This window comes from Colletotrichum karsti (assembly GCF_011947395.1).
Source record: "Colletotrichum karsti strain CkLH20 chromosome Unknown Scaffold2, whole genome shotgun sequence".
NCBI classification, from domain to species: domain Eukaryota; kingdom Fungi; phylum Ascomycota; class Sordariomycetes; order Glomerellales; family Glomerellaceae; genus Colletotrichum; species Colletotrichum karsti.
Window position 1 is genome coordinate 1,589,529 of NW_024065902.1, and position 16,874 is coordinate 1,606,402.

The window sequence follows — 16,874 nt, forward strand, 5'->3', positions numbered from 1 at the left end:
GGTCGAGACTGTGATCAATTCTCGGTACTCGAGGGGGATTTATGAACGGAAGGCGTAAATGTTGGTTCTGTCATTTTCATCGACAATGAGTGGTATTACACAGAATGGTACAAAGATATGGTACAATTACTCGTCGAGAAGTCCCACCGTCCAGTGAACAATTCGGTCAACTCCCTGGCCATGGATGGCGCTAACAGGAATGACGGCACAGTCCTTGACCCAGGCACCTTCAACGCCACTTGGATGGGGTACGGTGCCCTGGTTGATTTTCTCGAGGTACTCCTTGAGCTCCTTGAAATTCTCCTGGGTCTCGGGCAAATCAGCCTTGGTGGCAACGACGAACCAAGGCTTCGCGGTGATGTGCAGGCCCGACTCCTCCTTGGGCGCCTCGGGTGCGTCGGCAACCATCATATTGTTCTCAATGGGTCGTTGCTGTTTTGTCTCTGAAGCCAGATCCCAATCGATGCGAGAATCGACTTCCCGGTCCCGCTCCTCTTCCTCGCGCATCTGGGCATAGAGGCCCACTTCCCTCCACAACGAGTTGAGCGCCGCTACAGCGGGACCTGCGGACAGGTCGACGACGAAGGCGAGCACGCCAGCGCGCTCGACATGACGCAAGAATTCCATGCCGAGTCCACGGTCCAAATGGGCGCCCTCGATAAGACCCGGGATGTCAGCAACTGTGAAGCGGGTTCGCTGCTCAACGCGGACTTCATCCTCAGGGCCACCAGGCGAAGTGACAGCGTTCGGGTAACGCTTATAGCTCTTGATAAACGGACGACCCTTGTAGTTATCCAACACAACAGTTCCAATATTCGGCTGCAGCGTTGTGAAAGCCCAATTGCCGACGCGGGTGCGCGAGTTGGTGAGTGCCCGGAGAAGTGTGCTCTTTCCAGCATTGGGCAGACCTACAAGGCCAACGTCGGCGAGCAGCTTCAGCTCAAGCTCGATCTGCATCGTCACTGAGCGCTCGCCCTTGGTTGCAAAGATAGGACGAGGGTACTCGCGCGATACAAAGTGCGGGTTGCCAAGACCGCCGATACCACCAGTAGCAAGCAGAATAGGTTGTGGTGTTGGGCGCGACAAGTCGAGCTGGATCGGACCAGGAGGCTGATGGTAGAGGCGTGTGCGGCGGGGCGGTCTTGGTAAGGATATCGACTTCAGGTCGGACTTTGACAGCCCTGGGTATAGAAGCCACTTATGACGCTCCGGATCTTCAGGTTCTTCTTCCTCGGGTTCAGGCTTCTTGGCCTTGCGTTCCTCCTCTAGCCATTCTTCCTCCTCTTCCGTCCTTTCCAGTTTTTGCCGCGCAAGCTCCTCCTCACGCTCCCGTTTCGCCCGCTTCATAGCCTTCCTCTGTGCCCTTAAAGCGCGTTGCATCATGGTATCTTCGGCGACGGGATCTTCTCTGCTGAGCTCTCGGAGAACTGTGCCGACGGGTACGGTGATGATGACATCTTCACCTCGCTGCCCACCCTTTGCGCTGCCCTGACCATGCTTTCCTCTCCCAGCGCGGACGAAGCGCTTCCTTGCTAGCTTATGTAGGGAGGTTTCGCCGTGCACGGCTTGGATGTAGATGTTGCCTCCGTGACCTCCATCGCCACCATTCGGGGGGCCGTCGGGAAGATATGCATCGCGCATGAACGATATACAGCCGTGACCACCGGGACCTGCGTACAACGTCAAGCTGGCTTTGTCGGCGAAGTTTGGTGCGGCATAGTCATCTGGCGCAGGGTTGAGTCGGCTCGCGGGTGGTTCTTGGGCGACGTGGGTCGAGCTATGGCGGCGACCTGCAAACGCTCTCGCGGCGAGGCGCGGGGCATTGGCGCTCCTGGAGAGAAACAAGGAGGGATACAGAAACGGAAGAAAAAGGGTATGGCTGCCGGAGCATCTCGACGCCATTGTTCCCGAATTGGCTTTGAGCAAGCCGTTGACAAGCTCCTAAATGAAGTCTGTGGCTGAGACGAAGCTTGGGAAATTTTGGGTTCTCGCCGGTGTCCGATAAGATAAGGAACTCCTTACATAAGCGAATTGAGCACGGGCTGGAACAATTAGTAGGACTGGGATCAACCGGCAGCGAATGCTGCTGTCAAACGGGGGGTTCATCTGATTCGATATGCTCCGACTGAGAACACTGCCTCGTTGCCTCAAATTGCCTGATTTGGGATAGAAAAGCATAAAAAGACGACTGTGGTCTTCTTTTCAGCCTTTCTAACGTTCCAAGAACGACACTTGACCAAAGGCTACGCCGAGGCGAATTGGATCGAACCAGAGCCGCACGGAGAAGGACGCTGCAGAGTGAGCTTGCCAATGGTGGATTGCCACAGGTTTATCGCCTTGAAGTTCCGTAATCTGACATCTCAATCTGTTCAGGTATGTGCTGGTACGTTTTTGCCGTCTGCGGCAGGCTGTGGGAGCACAGCTGCATGGCCGGTCTCAATATGCGGTGAGCCTGACTGAAGTTCCGACAAAAGGGGGGCTGCAGATGTATCGAAAAGTCTTTGGAAGCCAAACACCGGCGGCAACGCTATGGACCAAGTGGTCAGTTTGCTTTTGGGTGGTGAGATATCAGGGAGATGACTTCAAGTGAGGCTCAGCACAAGGGCTGAAGGATGGCTCGGAGCATTCCAGACATTGTGGAAAAGGCATCGTCCTGAGCAAGTAGATTGGGCCATCTGGGTTGCATCCATCAATGTCTCGTCTGTTGGTTTGCAGTCCTTGTCAGTTCGAATGTGGTGGAGGTAGGTGAGGTGCAGACATGGACTGAACGTGGAGTTGCAGTCCAGCCACTCCACCCCGCCGGCCGTGTCCATCGCTGTCGCTGTCGTTGTCGGCGTCTGGGAAGGTCAGACCCGCCCGAAAAGTGCCCCTCTCCGCTTTCTTTCCTCTTCGGTGGCTCCCGTTGGACAGAAGGTGCTTCGTTCGCTTCTCGCCCAACCTCTCGTCTGTCCCCGCTTCACAGCAAACGCCCCGCGACTTCTTCTTACTGCAGGAGCCCAGGTCACAGGCGCCGGGTGCATGCTACCTTACATAGGTCCGCAGTCTCTAAAGCAGCTGCTCTTGTCAGCTAAAAAGTCAATGTACTGGACCGAAAGTGGTTGACCGCCTTGAGGCCCAAAGGCGGCGGAAACGGCACCGGAACTTCAACGAGGGGCGAACAACGCACACACATAATCTTCCCCCTCCACTCTCATTGCTCAGACTGCTGCACCTCTTCTCCTGCCATACCTCTCCAGTCAGTCAATTTTGCTGCAGTTTGCACAACAATATCTCTCATCTTCCACCTCTCCCGTCTCTCGTCCCCTTCCACGAAGGAAAGACGCAGAACCCGCTTCTTCTTCTTGTCTCCTACTGGCCGCCGATCAAATCTCATTGGGACGCCATCGGGCAGACAAGCTCTCTTCTGTTGCTTGCTGCCACCCCCGCCATTGGGCCACTCTGCCCCCAGACTTGCATATTCCAACACGCTCGCATTCGAGCCACGACACTTGCTGCAGTCAAAACCCCGTTCCCATTCGATCTTCTCTTCTTATTCCTGCGTCCTCGTGTATCGAACTATCTTCTCCCCACGTCTCCTCCGCATCGCCTGCTTTTGCCCTCTGTTGAATGGGCGTCGTTCGTCACAATCCTCTCCCTCTAGCAACGAGTACGACCTGTCCTCGTTGTTATCCGGCTCCGTCTTGTCCATCGCGCGACCTTGGAATCGTTCTTCCCGTCTGCCGCTTGCTTGCTTGCGTTGCCGTTTCATGCTTCGATGCTGCATGATACATAGCACCAGCCGACAGTACCAACTCGCTTTATTCGTCCTAGTTTTGTTTATTCCCAATTCCTCCCTTACCGCCGCGCCGACACGTCTCCTGGGCTGTCACCATCTCCCCTCTTAATAATAAGACTCAGGTCAGTTCATCACCGCTTTCCTGTCTTTCTTCCATCCTTTCCTTTCCCCTCCACGACACCTTCGTTACCCCAACCCACCCAATCTTTTCCCGTGAGACCCATGACTTGGGTCTCGAGGAAGAATGACCATTGTACTAGTAGTGGATGAACCATCTTGATCTCCTTGTACAATATCCTCCTCCATAACCTCCATCTCGCCTACGGAAATACAAATCGTTGGTGTCCCATCCGGGAACTCCCCGCTAAGATGTATACCAGAGACTTCAGGCCGCGGACGCCACGCTCACGCACACCTCGTCAGCGCAAGACCACGACAGTCAGGATGGACCCCGACTGCGCTATTTGCCATGCTCCCGCCACTCTGGCATGCGACTGCGAGGCCAAGGGCCTCGAGGTTGCCATAAAACAGGCCGAGCATCGTATGATGCAGTCGATATATAACGACATTCGGTAAGCCTAACTGGGATCAGCGGTCGTCTCACTGATTACTGACCCAGCTCACAGTACCTGGGTTCGAGCACACGCCCAAGACTATATCCTGGAGTATTTTCGCCTGCTCACTGAGCGCCGAAAGGCTGCTCATACCGCCAACCTCGATCGTATTACCGCCCACGCCTACCACTACTACCACGCTCCGCCTCATCCAAACGAGATCGCCCAGGCACAAGCAAGCCTGAAGCGTGGCATTGACGAGGACTGGCAATCCAGTGTTCAGCGATACCCCGAGGTTTTGGAATACTTTTTCAGTCTGGTTGAGCTGACTCTCCCTCCCGACAACGATGCCGCGGTCAAGGACCCCCCGCTGAGCGCTCTCAGCGGCTCGAGGAAAGCCGGCCGGAGAATAAGTGTTGGTCAACAGGCTATCACAGGTGCTAGCTCCCATGAAAAGGATCCATTTGCGCAGATGGCGCAGAGAACACCGCCGCCTTTCGACCACCCCAGTAGAATGGAGACGAGAACACCAGGTCGCAGGGATAGCAGGAGATCTGTTCCTCCCCCGGGACCCCCGGTACACCCAGGAATGGCGGGCATGTCGGGACCTCCAGCACCCTTTGGCCAACGGACCGCGCCACCGCCGCCACCCGGCTCTTACTACGGCTGGGGTGGTTGATATCACCCAAATACTCGCTAAGAAACCCATATGTTGGATATGCCGTCCGGGATTTTGGTCTCGTTTGTATGGCATACAAAGCCTTGACGCCTTTGTAACGACGTTTCATGATATCCACGAAATATGCATAAGCCCTCCCTACCCGGCGTCCCGAGACTATCGCATCGCAGAATGGAGTGGCACGCTCAGAGATCCGCTGCGGCGTTTGTTGATACGTTTACTAGAGACAGAGATTGATTGTGCTCCAGTTTCACCAATTCTTGTACTTGATTTTCTGGTTTCCTCATTATGTCTCTCGGTAGGTCGGCGTCGGTGTACGGGGCAACGGAAAGAGGAAATATCTCATCATGGCTGGCATTTACGACGGCGCAGGCCGGATACCTTTGTTCATTTCCTCCCCGAGCTCTTCTATCTACCATTTCGCACTAGTAATCTACGAACAGGATGAAATGCCCTCAGATATGCGGCTGCTAGAGCAATACCACAAAACCTATTTGAAAGCCCCTCCTCTTCTGACTCCTCCCTCTGCGCGCTCCCTCTCGCTCCAAGATATTATGACTTGATTCGGGTACACGTCGTGGTCCCAGGCCAGCATCCGACCGACCCATCGCCGTTCCCCCTTTCCGCGAATGGGGAGACGTCATTTGATCACACACGACTGTGAGCAACCGAGGTTACTTGCACAAGCTTGCCGTCGTCTCCCCTGTAGGCGGGCGGCACGTCATACGGGTGCTTCCCCAGACAATAACAAATGTTCGGCATGACGCGCGCAAGCAGAGGCAAAGGCAAAGACGAAGCACACCTGCCCGACGGGAGCCCAAGGATACGGACCAATGCCGGTGGTTGAGCGCCGTGATAGGGTCGGCAACGCATATGCACGCTGGACATGACAGCTTAGCTAGCTTGGGCAAGGGTAGCTTCGCTTTTGCCCGGGGCAGCTTTGGGTGGACGCGGGCCTGAAGATAAGGGCGACTTCGATGATACGCTTGGGAAGAGGCCCGCTGCCTTGTCTATACATCACCGCAGATAAAGAGATGAAGTTTTGTCATGTACAAATTGAAATGGCTTTTCTCTTTCCTCTGATTTTACTTGGAACAGGGGGAGCTGCTAAGTACAAGAAAGCCCTCGCTCGAATCGAGTGGCCGAACAAGCGGGCTAGAAAGACGCAAAAAGGGCCAGATTTATAAAAAAAAATTGTTTGCGTCCCCGAGATCCGAGTTTTTATGCAAGGGAAGGAGGCTTTGTGAGTGTTGCGTGTATCTTTAGGTCTGGCTTTTTCTTCGTCCACGATTAATGGATGAGTGAATGAGCCGATTGGTGGTGGTTATGGCGAGTCCAGGCACAGGCGGCGCTTTTGGAGGGCACGGTGGAACTATGCCTTCTCCTCGACGGAGGTCTCCTTGAGGTCCTGGGTAAGGCCCTCGACACCGTCACCGTTGCTGACACCGTTGGCCTCGTCGGCCTCGAGCTTCTCGAGCTGCTTCTTGGCCTTCTCAATGTTCTACGACGGATGTTAGCTACGAAGCAATAAGATGCGTTTGCTGGGGACTTACTCTTTGAGTCTGGGCCTCCTGGTCGGACTTCCAGTGCTCGAGCTTGGCCTTGACCTTCTCGGCGACGGCGGGAACGTCGGCTTGGCTCATGGGAGGGTCGATGTTCATGAAAGCGCAGTCCTCGACGACAGAGGGCGGGCAGTTGAACTTGCCGCCCTCGGCAGCAGCAGCACCGCTCTTCTTACCCTTCTTGCCCTTCTTCTGGGCGGGGAAGTACTCCTCATCGCGGTCCTTCTTAGAGACGACCTTCATACCCTTCAGACCAGAGTCGTCAACAGTACGGGTAGCCTGGGCGCTGAGGCCGCTGTCGGCCATGAGAGGCGCCTTCTCGGTCTTGTGGGAGGGGTCAAGGAACTGGAGCAGGCTGTTGGCGCGGCGGATCTCCTCGAGGTAGGCCGGGTCGCTGGCCTCAGAAAGGAACTTCTCGGCGTCGGCCTTCTTGCGCTCCTTGATGATACGGTCGTGATCGGCCTTTCTCCTCTCGCGGGCCTTGTCGCGGGCCTCACGCTCGTAGGCCTGGGCGGCCTTGCGTCCCTGGTAGAACTCGTCCTTAAGGGTCTTGACGGCCTGGTACTTCTCGTTCTGGATGGCGTGGAGCTTGGTACGCTCGTCGCGCAGAGAAGACAGGTTCTTGTAGGCCTCGTCACCCTCGGCCTTGATAGCGTCCAGCTCAGCCTGCAGCTTGTTATACTGCTCGCTCATGGCCTTGGCCTCCGGGTCGTCCATCGAGTCCTTGATCTCCTTGATCTTTGCGCGGAGGTCGTCGATCTGCTTCTGCGAGTCGTCGAATTGGGAGAAGTTCTTCTTCAGCTTGCGCAGGGAAGAGATCTCGGCAAGAGCCTTCTTCTCGTCGACAATCTTCATGGAGCCGGAGTTGACCTGTTGCTCAAGCTTCTCGATCTGGCGGTCGACCTCCTCAACGCTCTTAAAGTTGACCTTGGACTTCGCCGTCTTCTGCTCGTTGATGCGAGAGCGGAGCTGCTCGTCGAGGCGCTTGATTTGATCGAGCTTGCCAGTGCGGGCATTCTTTCCGGCGCCCTGCTTCTGGCGAATCTCGTTGAGCTGGGAGATGAGCTCCTGGCGACGCTTCTGGGTGGGAGAGGGCTGGTCCTTGTTCTTGTTGGGGGTAGCGAGGTCGATCTTGGCCTTGATGGCTTTCTGCAGTAGGACATTGGTAAGTATTTGCGACTCATATGGAGTTGTTATTTGATGCCTGGAGGAGCTTGACTGCGCCTGCGCTTGCCCTTAAGCTAGGGAAGACATGCGACAGCAATTCAGTAGTGGCATAAATGTGTACATACCAGCTTGTCCTCGGCCTCCTTGAGCTCCTTCTCGGCAACGTTGACCTTCTTCTTGAACTCGGCCTCATCAGGCATGGCCGGTCTTGCCTTCTGCTCGGCCTTGTCGGCCGCCGCAGCGGGTGCCTGCTTAGTATCCGCCATGGTCGAGGTATATGATGCCTGTCGTCCTGCAAGAAAGGACGATCAATTGGCAGAAGCAGTGGATGCGCACAACAGAGGTCGGAGTTGTGAGGTGTAGAAGGGGATAAGGATGGGCGAGGGAGAAATAAATGGGCCGCGCAATAGTGAACTTTTGGCTGTAGAATGAAAGGGCCCCCCCAAATTTTGTTGAAATTCACCCATTTGGGATCCGTGGCACCGTGGCAGGTACGAAGTACTTTCTTGGGTAAGGCCACCTGCTGTCTGTCGATTGTGGGGTTTCCAAGTCCATCTGGCACGTGCGCTGCACACTTCTTCTGGACCCTTGGAAGCCGTGAACCTAAGGGCCCGTGGCTGGTGCGTGCACCTGCCACCTTCCATTGCTTGCTGGGGTGTCTGTCAATCCCATCCTGACTTTTCCACATCCGGGCTTCCATTGGAAATTGTTCCGTGTCGTTGCTGTCTCGGATAAACCTACCCCTGTCATGGCTGGAGATTTTTCCAGAAAAGCCCGTCCACGTCCCGCCTTGGATGACTGGGTGTTTTTGGGGCGCTCGGGCCCCACTTCGAATTTTCGCTGCAAGGCTGAAGTGAACCGCCAGAACTTTTTGGCGTTGCGACCGACGCCAATCTTTTTTCGACCTCGACGTCGACTCCCGGGAATCCAACTCCAACCTCATCCACGACACCCCACGCCCGACCACACCCGTTTTATCGAGGGACCAGTTACTACTCGATTTCGCCGAATAGTCGACCGTCGTCAATATGTCGGAGCAGAAGGACGTGAACAAGGAGGTCACCAGGTTGTGGCGCGCCTGGAGGACAGCCCACGAGATGGCCGCGGATCGCGTACGACACCCTCAACATTGTCTTGTTGGACGAGAACTTGCGGTTCCTCAATGAGCTCCTGCGTATTCTCTTAAAACAGACGAACAACCGCGTGTTCGCGACATCACAGCTAACGACGGATGCAGGGTTACGAGCTCGCCGAGGAGGAACTCACAATCTCTCTTGACCGCTTCAAGATGGAGTACACTAGCGGCGACGGCAGCGTAAAGTAAGAGCGCATCCTGAAATCGCATCTTTTTATGCCTCTCCATACTGACAGGCGCGTCTTCCAGCCGTGGCAAGCTCCAGTTCTCCGCAAACCCGTCCGCCGACATGATCCGCAAGTTCACACCTCCCCCGACGCCGCAAAACCCCAACCCGACACCCGACTGCGGTACCCTCTGGGTCGAGTTCCTCGCCGACACGACCTTTGGCATCAAGGAGATCAAGAAGTTCATCCACCACCTCATTAGTAACAAGTACTCTTCTGGCATCATGGTCACCCACGTGCCTCTCTCCCCCGCCGCCCGCAAGATGCTCGTCACCATCGAGTCCTTCGCCAAGGTCGAGTGCTTCCTCGAGGAGGACCTGCTCGTCAACATCACCAAGCACGAGCTCGTGCCCAAGCACATTCTGCTCTCCCGCGAAGAGAAGATTGCGCTGCTGAAGCGCTACCGCCTCAAAGAGACCCAGCTGCCCCGTATCCTGCAGAAGGACCCCGTCGCCAAATACCTCGGCCTCAAGCGCGGCCAGGTCGTCAAGATCATCCGTAACTCCGAGACGGCTGGTCGTTATGCCAGTTACCGTTTGTGTGTATGAACGAATGGCGCGGGCGAGGGTGCGCATTAGACGACCAAGGCGACGAAAGGCGAAGATAGAAAGACGGACAGGCGGAGGGAGAGAAAACTGAAAACGACAAGAGGATCCCCAGAGGCTGGATACGGCACTACATGCGGGAGAGACAACCCGTCCGGGCGGCCTGGGGAGACGAGGGGGGGAGTTCACATTACTCTTTGCATCACTCTGAGTTTGGCGTTGAGGGAACGGCTACGGTCTGCTGTTTTGTGTATGAACCAAACCAAAAAAGAGAGGCTTTCTTTCATCTAGAAGGACAAATACCAACCTATTACTATTCAATTCGTTTCGTCGCGGCAGATGGTGTGTTTGTTTGGACGGTGAAGCATTTGGCATGAAGGGGATCGTTGTTTTGCGCATGCAACGTTCAACCGAGAGGCTGTTCGAGCCCCCGACGCTTGGTCTAACCAACGACTTTCTTCCAGACCGTGATGCAAATTGCAGTTATTGGGCATTCGAATAAGAGGCGATTCCATTATATCATATCGCCTTTGCAAGACCCTGGAAACCCAAGGGGCTCTTCGAGGCTCCAAGCCTTGACTCAACCCAACCATCTGCCGTCCCGAAAACACCCAAACCTGAATCGCTCGCATGAAGACGAACGCAAAAGCGAGATATTTACCGCGATACTCTAAACTTGTTTACTCATCTTTTTTCACGATAAGAAAGGTGGTGTTTCTATGCATCGTCCGAAAATCCTAAAGGATAAAGGAGTGTTCCATCCAGGCAAACCCGCAGATCTATCCAAGTCAGACGCACCCTACCCCTCCCCCTGAGATGGTCCATTGCAGGATCGGTAAGTTCGTGAGATGCGACGAATCGCCAAGGCAGACTATTTTCTTATCTTACCAGGAGGAGGGTTGTACGGCCCAGGCTCATTCATGCGACGTGAACCGCGGAGGTGACGGGGGGTGTACGAGTTAGAATTACAGCTGCAAGTGGTTGCTGCGTCTGCGAGAAACACAAAGCGCATATAATCCTCTCTGATACGAAAATGCATCATGCAATATCAAGAGGAAGTCCACCCCGCGTTGTCGTCTTTTACCAAGTAATAAAACCCCCTTTTCTCAACGGAAGAGGACTGGATATCCCAAGTCAAGGGAAGAACCCTCGAGTATCTGTCTTTCTCACTCCATCCGGGGAGAACACCGGACGAACGGTGGTAATTTAGCCCCCTCATAACTCTGGAACCAACCTAACACCGTTCCCATCAAATCATGGGCAGTCTTTAAGGCATACACAAGAAGACATATTAGAGCAGAGGGGTCCATCCCGACGCGTGAAGTCCACTTACACCCCGTGCCTCTTCCCCCCTTTTCCCAAGAAAACCCCAACCCATGCGTCGTCCTCGATAATGCATGCCTCCCGCGCGTGGATCCGAAGCGACGGCCTCTTCCGGCTCCTTCGGATCTCGGATTTCGGCTGGAGTGGAATGAATATGAACAAGGTTGACGGACAAGAGTCAGGGGCGCGGGACGTGGCAGGGCGGACAATATGCAGAGTGAGTCAGGACGGAAGTCTGAACCGAGAAAAACGAAAGACTCGGCGCGGCCTGAGGAAAAAGTTAAACAGGAAACATAGCCAATCTTTTAGGGGGTGTCAGAGTCAGTCGTTGAAATTGGGTAGGGGACAGGCAGGTTCGGGACAGAAAGACTGTCAATTGTGTGCAGGGACTGGGTATTGAAGGAATTGGCAGGGTCAAGGCGGTCGCGAGACCGAGTTTCTTTGGCTTTTGTTGGTTGATTCGTGCTTCATTATATTGTGGATGATGTAAAATATGTTGGTGAACAGGCTGGGCAATACAAACATGGTGGCAATTTTGCCGGGGTATATGTAACGATAAATAGCAATGCCAGCAGCTTTCGGAATCGTGGTGTCGTGAACACAGGAGGTTTCCTTCAAGTCTCCTTTTAGTCGAAAATCACCTGAAACCATGTTTCCCGTCGTGGTAATGGCCGTTCCGAGAAAACAGGTGCCGGTGACTCCAGTCCTCCCTTGACCTGAAAAGAAAAACGCCGCCCAAAGGTTCTAGACCTCTATAACTCCCCCGAATACATCCCAAACAGTCCCGCTTTGTTCATGATACATGGGCATGTTTGCCCTTCTGTTCTCGTAGATGTGTCGCTCGTAAGTCGTAAATATTAAGATGGTGCGATGTGGTGAAAGTAGCGTGGTTGTGAAGTAACTACTTCAAGAGGCCGCCGGGATCGATCAGAGTTGGCTCGCCGGGGCGTGGGTTATATGATGGGTGATCGTCATGTTGTGATTGGGGTATGGGTTGTAGCTCGGTACCGCTTCTGGATCTCTGTCGCGACGGCTTTGTGTTGATTGGTCCAAGAAGGCCGCCGAGGTCTTGCAAGAGGGCAGTCGAGCCTCGTCGGACACCATTTGACGCAGCAGGAAGGGTCGGTGACGGTATCCCGTGTCCTGGGGACGATTTCGGATCCACGCTCGATACCAGACTATCCCTTCGGTACGTGGGTGTTCCCAACTGGTCTTCCGATAAAAGTCCTCCGACGTCGAAAAATGAGACCCTCCGTGGAGTGATGGTCGAGTTGCTTCGGGACGACGAGAGTTGGTCATGCGGGAGTAGAGAAGCATCGCTGCGTTCGGCGTTACTCCGCTTGCGTTGGGGGAATTGCCAATTCTTCAGCTCGTCCCCGAAGGATCTTGCCACCGGAGCGGGGGTATATCGTGGCCTCTCGCCATCAAAATCATCGTCCTCTTCTCGCAAGTCAGGATCGACCCCGAGACCGACATCCCGTACCAGGTCCTCGTCACTGCCCCAATGTCGGTGAAGGGTTGGCCGCCGAGAATCAGAGGCACGGTCCATGGAGTCGGCCGCAACTGAACCGTACTTGAATTTTTGCTTCTTGAGTCCTCGATCGCGCACAAAAGAACCAAGCACCAGGGCATTCGCAGCTGTGGTTGCGAATAATAGTTCAACGGACGCAAAAACCGATCGCAGTTGCTGCTGTCCGTGCTTCCTGATGACGTGGGGAACCCGATAGATCGTTACACCGATGACAGCTAGGCTGAGAGAGAAAAGTAGCGTCAGTTGGACCTTTCGTTTGAGGCCCATTTGACTCCGTAAGATGATCGGGATGGGAAAAAAGACGAGGAGTGCGTCTGTGATGATGTTGCACGTCGCCATCGTGATAAGATGAGCAAACCCTTGTCGGCACTGTCCGCCCGGGTCAGGAGTGACCTGCCAGTAGTGATTGAAGGGCCTGCATTCCGCTAGGTCACTGATGATGATTGCGATGAAGGTTGCGACCAAAGTACATCTGATGAAAACCAGTGTCTGTTCGTACGAACGTGCCCAAGTCACGCCAGTGAGGCGCTTGAAGAACTCTAAAATAGTGTTCTTCAGCATCCATAATCTGCACAGACGAGGTGTCAGCAAGCCATTCTACCGTCCGTCCGGTTCGATAATAATGAAAAAGTCGCTGATTGGTAACGTGACAATCGTGGCTTGGGGGAGGGACAACATACGTTGCGGCGTAGAAAATGCGACTCGCGAGCACGAGACCACTTGCGATCCGCCTCCTTCGCGTCTCTTCGGCGGACAAGATGCCTAGCTGGGTGTTGTTGGTTCCGTAGAGGAGCACAAAGTGCACGCAGACCATCCGGAGCCACAGAGGGATCAGAGCGAGCGCGGCGACCTTGTCCTCCTGGAACAGCCTCTCAGTTCGAATGAAGCGGCCGGCAACCCGCAGCAAAATGATGAGGGTGCAAAATGACGTTATCCACCAGCAAACCAGCAGTGATGGCTTGTCCTCCGAGAAAGAGCGAAGCGGGGGTGGATCTGTGTAAAGGCCCATCGTGGACTCGTGCAATCCACGCTCGTCGACCTCCGTGGAGGGCACGACGAGCGAGGAGTAACTGCGTCGTCGAGGTTAGAAAGGCGAGTTCAAAGGCGTGTTCAGATCGGTCGCGTGGTCGGGACAGCTCGTCGTCACAATGGTAGGTGCGGGCGGGTATGGCGAGTTAATGCGATTCGACGGTTGGTAGAACGGTGACAAGATGTCGTCAGGGTGGAATATGAGCGTATAGAAGCGAATGATGCGTCCGATGCATGAACTTTACGATTGCGAAGGGACGAACGGTTCAACATCAGGTATATCGAATTCGGGCGCAAGTGAGGGCGTCGAAGAAGATCAGGCGGAGAGCCGTCTTATTGATGAGCAGCAAGATAACTGCCAGCTGTGGTCTTGTAGCCGCAAGACGGGTTCGAGAGTAGAGGTTGGAGGTGATGGAGGAACGCGGAGCCCGGCTTCAATATTGAAGAGGAGTGGGTGGGAGTAATACTTTAGCTGCACCCAACAGACGCAGATAGAGGCAGGTCCTGGTGAGCATACCGCCGCTGTCCCAGTAGCCCCGGACGATATGGATGATGGGGTGGCCAAGTTGGGGGGCAGTCAAGGATACCCGGTGATGGTCCCTTTGCACGCTAGGAACGATGGGGGATTTTGACCATCTGGGATTTGGGAGAGTCGGGGCGTGGGAGGTAGCGAAAGGACCAGGGGGAGGGCGTGTGTTGATTGATGGTGTGCATCAGCAACTTTTCTTGGCTGGCCAATCCTGATCCTGTCGTCTTTGGAGAGTGAGATGTGAGAGGTCGTGAGGAGGTCGGGTGGATGGACGGGTCCATCGGCCAGCCCAGGGGGAGAAACTTGAAGCTTCGAAGCCAGCGAAGCCAACGCTGGCCAACGCAGCTGGGCCGTGTTACTGTTCCAAAAGAAAGAATCGCAAGAAGATCGAAGCTGGCGTCTAACTCAGCCAGAATGCCGCCCCATCCCGTTGCCAGACAGCGGTCAGCCATCAGCCATCGTAGAACTGCCAACGTTCGCTAGGGCAACTCTAATCTCTTCTCCAAATATCACTGATTCGCTGCCCTTGACGTTTCCCGAGCTGGCTGGGGAGCTAACAGCTAGGCCGAGGAGCTGACCTCAAGCTTGCTCGTCCCGCGGCAAGGTCTCAGTCTAGGCATTCGACAGCCGACGGAGTACAATGGCACCAGGAGAATACCGTTGCTCGAGTCCGATTTAGCTCATTACCGTCGGCCTGGGACACTTTCGGGTTGCGACTAATAAGTATTTCCTTCAACTGTGAATTGGTGGGTATTTGTCCGTAGTCTCCACCGGCTTCGTTCGCTCCGCGGGTAGATGGAATTTGAGTCGAAATCGAATAGGTACTTGTGCAACGATTAATGACGACGGTGCTGCGCCGATCAGTTGCTGCCGCGCATTTACTACTAAGCTCACAGCGCCTCCGCAGTGCGTCTTCGGGGGTAGCATGGTGAGAATCCGCGGTCCAAAAACGGCTGCCTCTTCGTCGACGTGTTAATCGACTGCCAGCAAATCTGTGTCAGCATACTCTGGCTTGAGTGGCAGCAATGCAATCAGCAGAAAGCAGCGGCGCAGCAGCTCTTGTCATGTCTTCCTCCCGACTCTACTTCTGATGTAGGAAGAAGCGTGTATCAGTTGTTCCAAGACCTCCTGACGGCTTGGAGCTGTTGGGCGCATTGGCATTCACAGCGTTATCGTGTGTGCGCCGTACCAAAACGACCAACGAGAGCCCCTGCCGACTTGTCTTGTCTCTTCTGCCTGCGAGGCCGTCTCAATATGTGTCTTCCGTTCGTGTGTGCGCCTCTCTCTCCACCTAGATAAGGCGACAGCAGACGAGAGGCCAGCCTTTCTCGTAGGATTGGTGGACCGAGCCGTTGAAAGGCCGTTGGATTCACGCCCCCCTTGTTGCCGAAGACGAAAAGTTGCGGCGTTGCTTCATCGAATCAGCGTTGTCCTTATCTGTATCCCTCTTTTTTTCTCTTCCTGTGCACCTAGCAACCTGGGTGCCTGGGTACGCGGGCGCGGAGACGATGCGGAGGAGATTTGGCCCTTGCCCTTTTCTTTACCGGGAGACCGCGCTCGACGGAGGCTGCCAATTGGAGTCTGGCACTGGTAAAACTCGACAAGGGGGAAGGGTTGGTTCAGGAAGAGGTTCGTCAGTGCCAGTGAATGCCCTGGCGTCACTGCCCTGCCCTACCCCTCTGATTGAGGATAGGCGGCATGATCCAACGAATTGGTAAGCTTCGTAAGGTGTGGGCAGACAAGATTTTGGGACGTCGTTGCATGTGGCAGACGGGCGTGTCCATGCTTCCTGTCACTGCCTTTTGATGCAGTCACGGCCGCCATGGTCTGATAGTGCTGCACGGCTGAGGGCTGGGAATCCTTGAGGGCGCTGGCAGAGATAACCACGGCCTGGTTTCATTGGGTTTCTGTTAACGGCCGAATCTGCGCGGGTACGATGGGGTTTGCGATGTGCTTCTTAGCGTAGCGCGCTACCACGGCGCATGCTCTAGTGAGAACAGATGGCGAAAAGCAAAAAAAAAAGGGAAAACGCCGCCCATAGCCACTGACAGAGAGAGGGCAAGGGCTGGCTGACTGAAGCTTGAGATGCAGCTGATGATAGTGAAGGTTCCTAAGAGGGATTGGACGGCGTTGGGCCAGGCCGGTCGACTCGAGCATGTGTAATTGTGTACATAGTGTCGACTCGCGCGTCTCGGCTGGGTACCCAAAGCGGAGAGATGCATCGCCTCGTGTCCCCCCGTATTTCCAGTGCCTGGTGAAGGGTAGGATTCGCAGGCCAGGACGGCGCTAGTGTTGGTGTACATAGCATAGCGCATGGCAGAGTAAGGTAAGGTAGTGTATCCGTAATCGAGGGGAGAACGACTCCAGGACTCCAGGCAGTCGGAAGACGCAGGCCAGGGCAGATGAAAGGTCGACGGCGACACCCAGGAGACCAGAAGCGGGTGGCGGGTGAGGAGCGAGATGAGGGATTGCTGAGGTGTACGGGTACTGTGATGATGTTGAGTATGGGTGGCTGACGATTCGCCAAGTTGTCGCCGAGCTGGCGGACGACCCAAGAAGGGAAAGCATGCGCGGTATTGTCAGGTGAGGTGACTTGGTGATGCGAGTACAAGACTTCCGTCGGCGAGAAGTGTACTTGTTGATGTGAGTCGGGTTGCGGATTGGAGACGCGACAAAGAGAGAAACGATGTCATGTCTTGGGTCGAATGAAACAAGACAATGGCTGGAGGCTTCCCCACGGAGCCCATGGCTGTAGCATTTCTCGAGTCTGCCGTGTCTAAACACTTTACGAATTTTTGTCCCAGTGTCGATGAACTTG

The 16,874-nt window shown here is 54.9% G+C and overlaps 5 protein-coding genes across 5 annotated transcripts; 2 read left to right on the forward strand and 3 right to left on the reverse strand.

Annotated features, from left to right (window-relative positions):
* Positions 1-126: 126 nt before the first annotated feature.
* CkaCkLH20_00997 (obg family GTPase CgtA) lies at positions 127-1,902 on the reverse strand (the record flags this gene model as incomplete). The annotated part of the gene is made up of 1 exon (XM_038883717.1): positions 127-1,902. One exon carries the CDS (start codon positions 1,900-1,902, stop codon positions 127-129), a length of 1,776 nt encoding a protein of 591 aa, XP_038751312.1.
* A 2,317-nt stretch (positions 1,903-4,219) lies between these two features.
* On the forward strand, positions 4,220-5,008 carry CkaCkLH20_00998 (uncharacterized protein; the record flags this gene model as incomplete). The annotated part of the gene is made up of 2 exons (XM_038883718.1): positions 4,220-4,347; positions 4,402-5,008. 2 exons carry the CDS (start codon positions 4,220-4,222, stop codon positions 5,006-5,008), a joined length of 735 nt encoding a protein of 244 aa, XP_038751313.1.
* A 1,372-nt stretch (positions 5,009-6,380) lies between these two features.
* CkaCkLH20_00999 (nuclear segregation protein) lies at positions 6,381-8,003 on the reverse strand (the record flags this gene model as incomplete). Its single annotated transcript, XM_038883719.1, has 3 exons — positions 6,381-6,509; positions 6,562-7,719; positions 7,863-8,003. 3 exons carry the CDS (start codon positions 8,001-8,003, stop codon positions 6,381-6,383), a joined length of 1,428 nt encoding a protein of 475 aa, XP_038751314.1.
* A 762-nt stretch (positions 8,004-8,765) lies between these two features.
* Positions 8,766-9,647, forward strand: CkaCkLH20_01000 (uncharacterized protein; the record flags this gene model as incomplete). Its single annotated transcript, XM_038883720.1, has 3 exons — positions 8,766-8,849; positions 8,975-9,057; positions 9,122-9,647. 3 exons carry the CDS (start codon positions 8,766-8,768, stop codon positions 9,645-9,647), a joined length of 693 nt encoding a protein of 230 aa, XP_038751315.1.
* A 2,221-nt stretch (positions 9,648-11,868) lies between these two features.
* Positions 11,869-16,624, reverse strand: CkaCkLH20_01001 (uncharacterized protein; the record flags this gene model as incomplete). Its single annotated transcript, XM_038883721.1, has 3 exons — positions 11,869-13,066; positions 13,179-13,568; positions 16,416-16,624. 3 exons carry the CDS (start codon positions 16,622-16,624, stop codon positions 11,869-11,871), a joined length of 1,797 nt encoding a protein of 598 aa, XP_038751316.1.
* Positions 16,625-16,874: the final 250 nt, after the last annotated feature.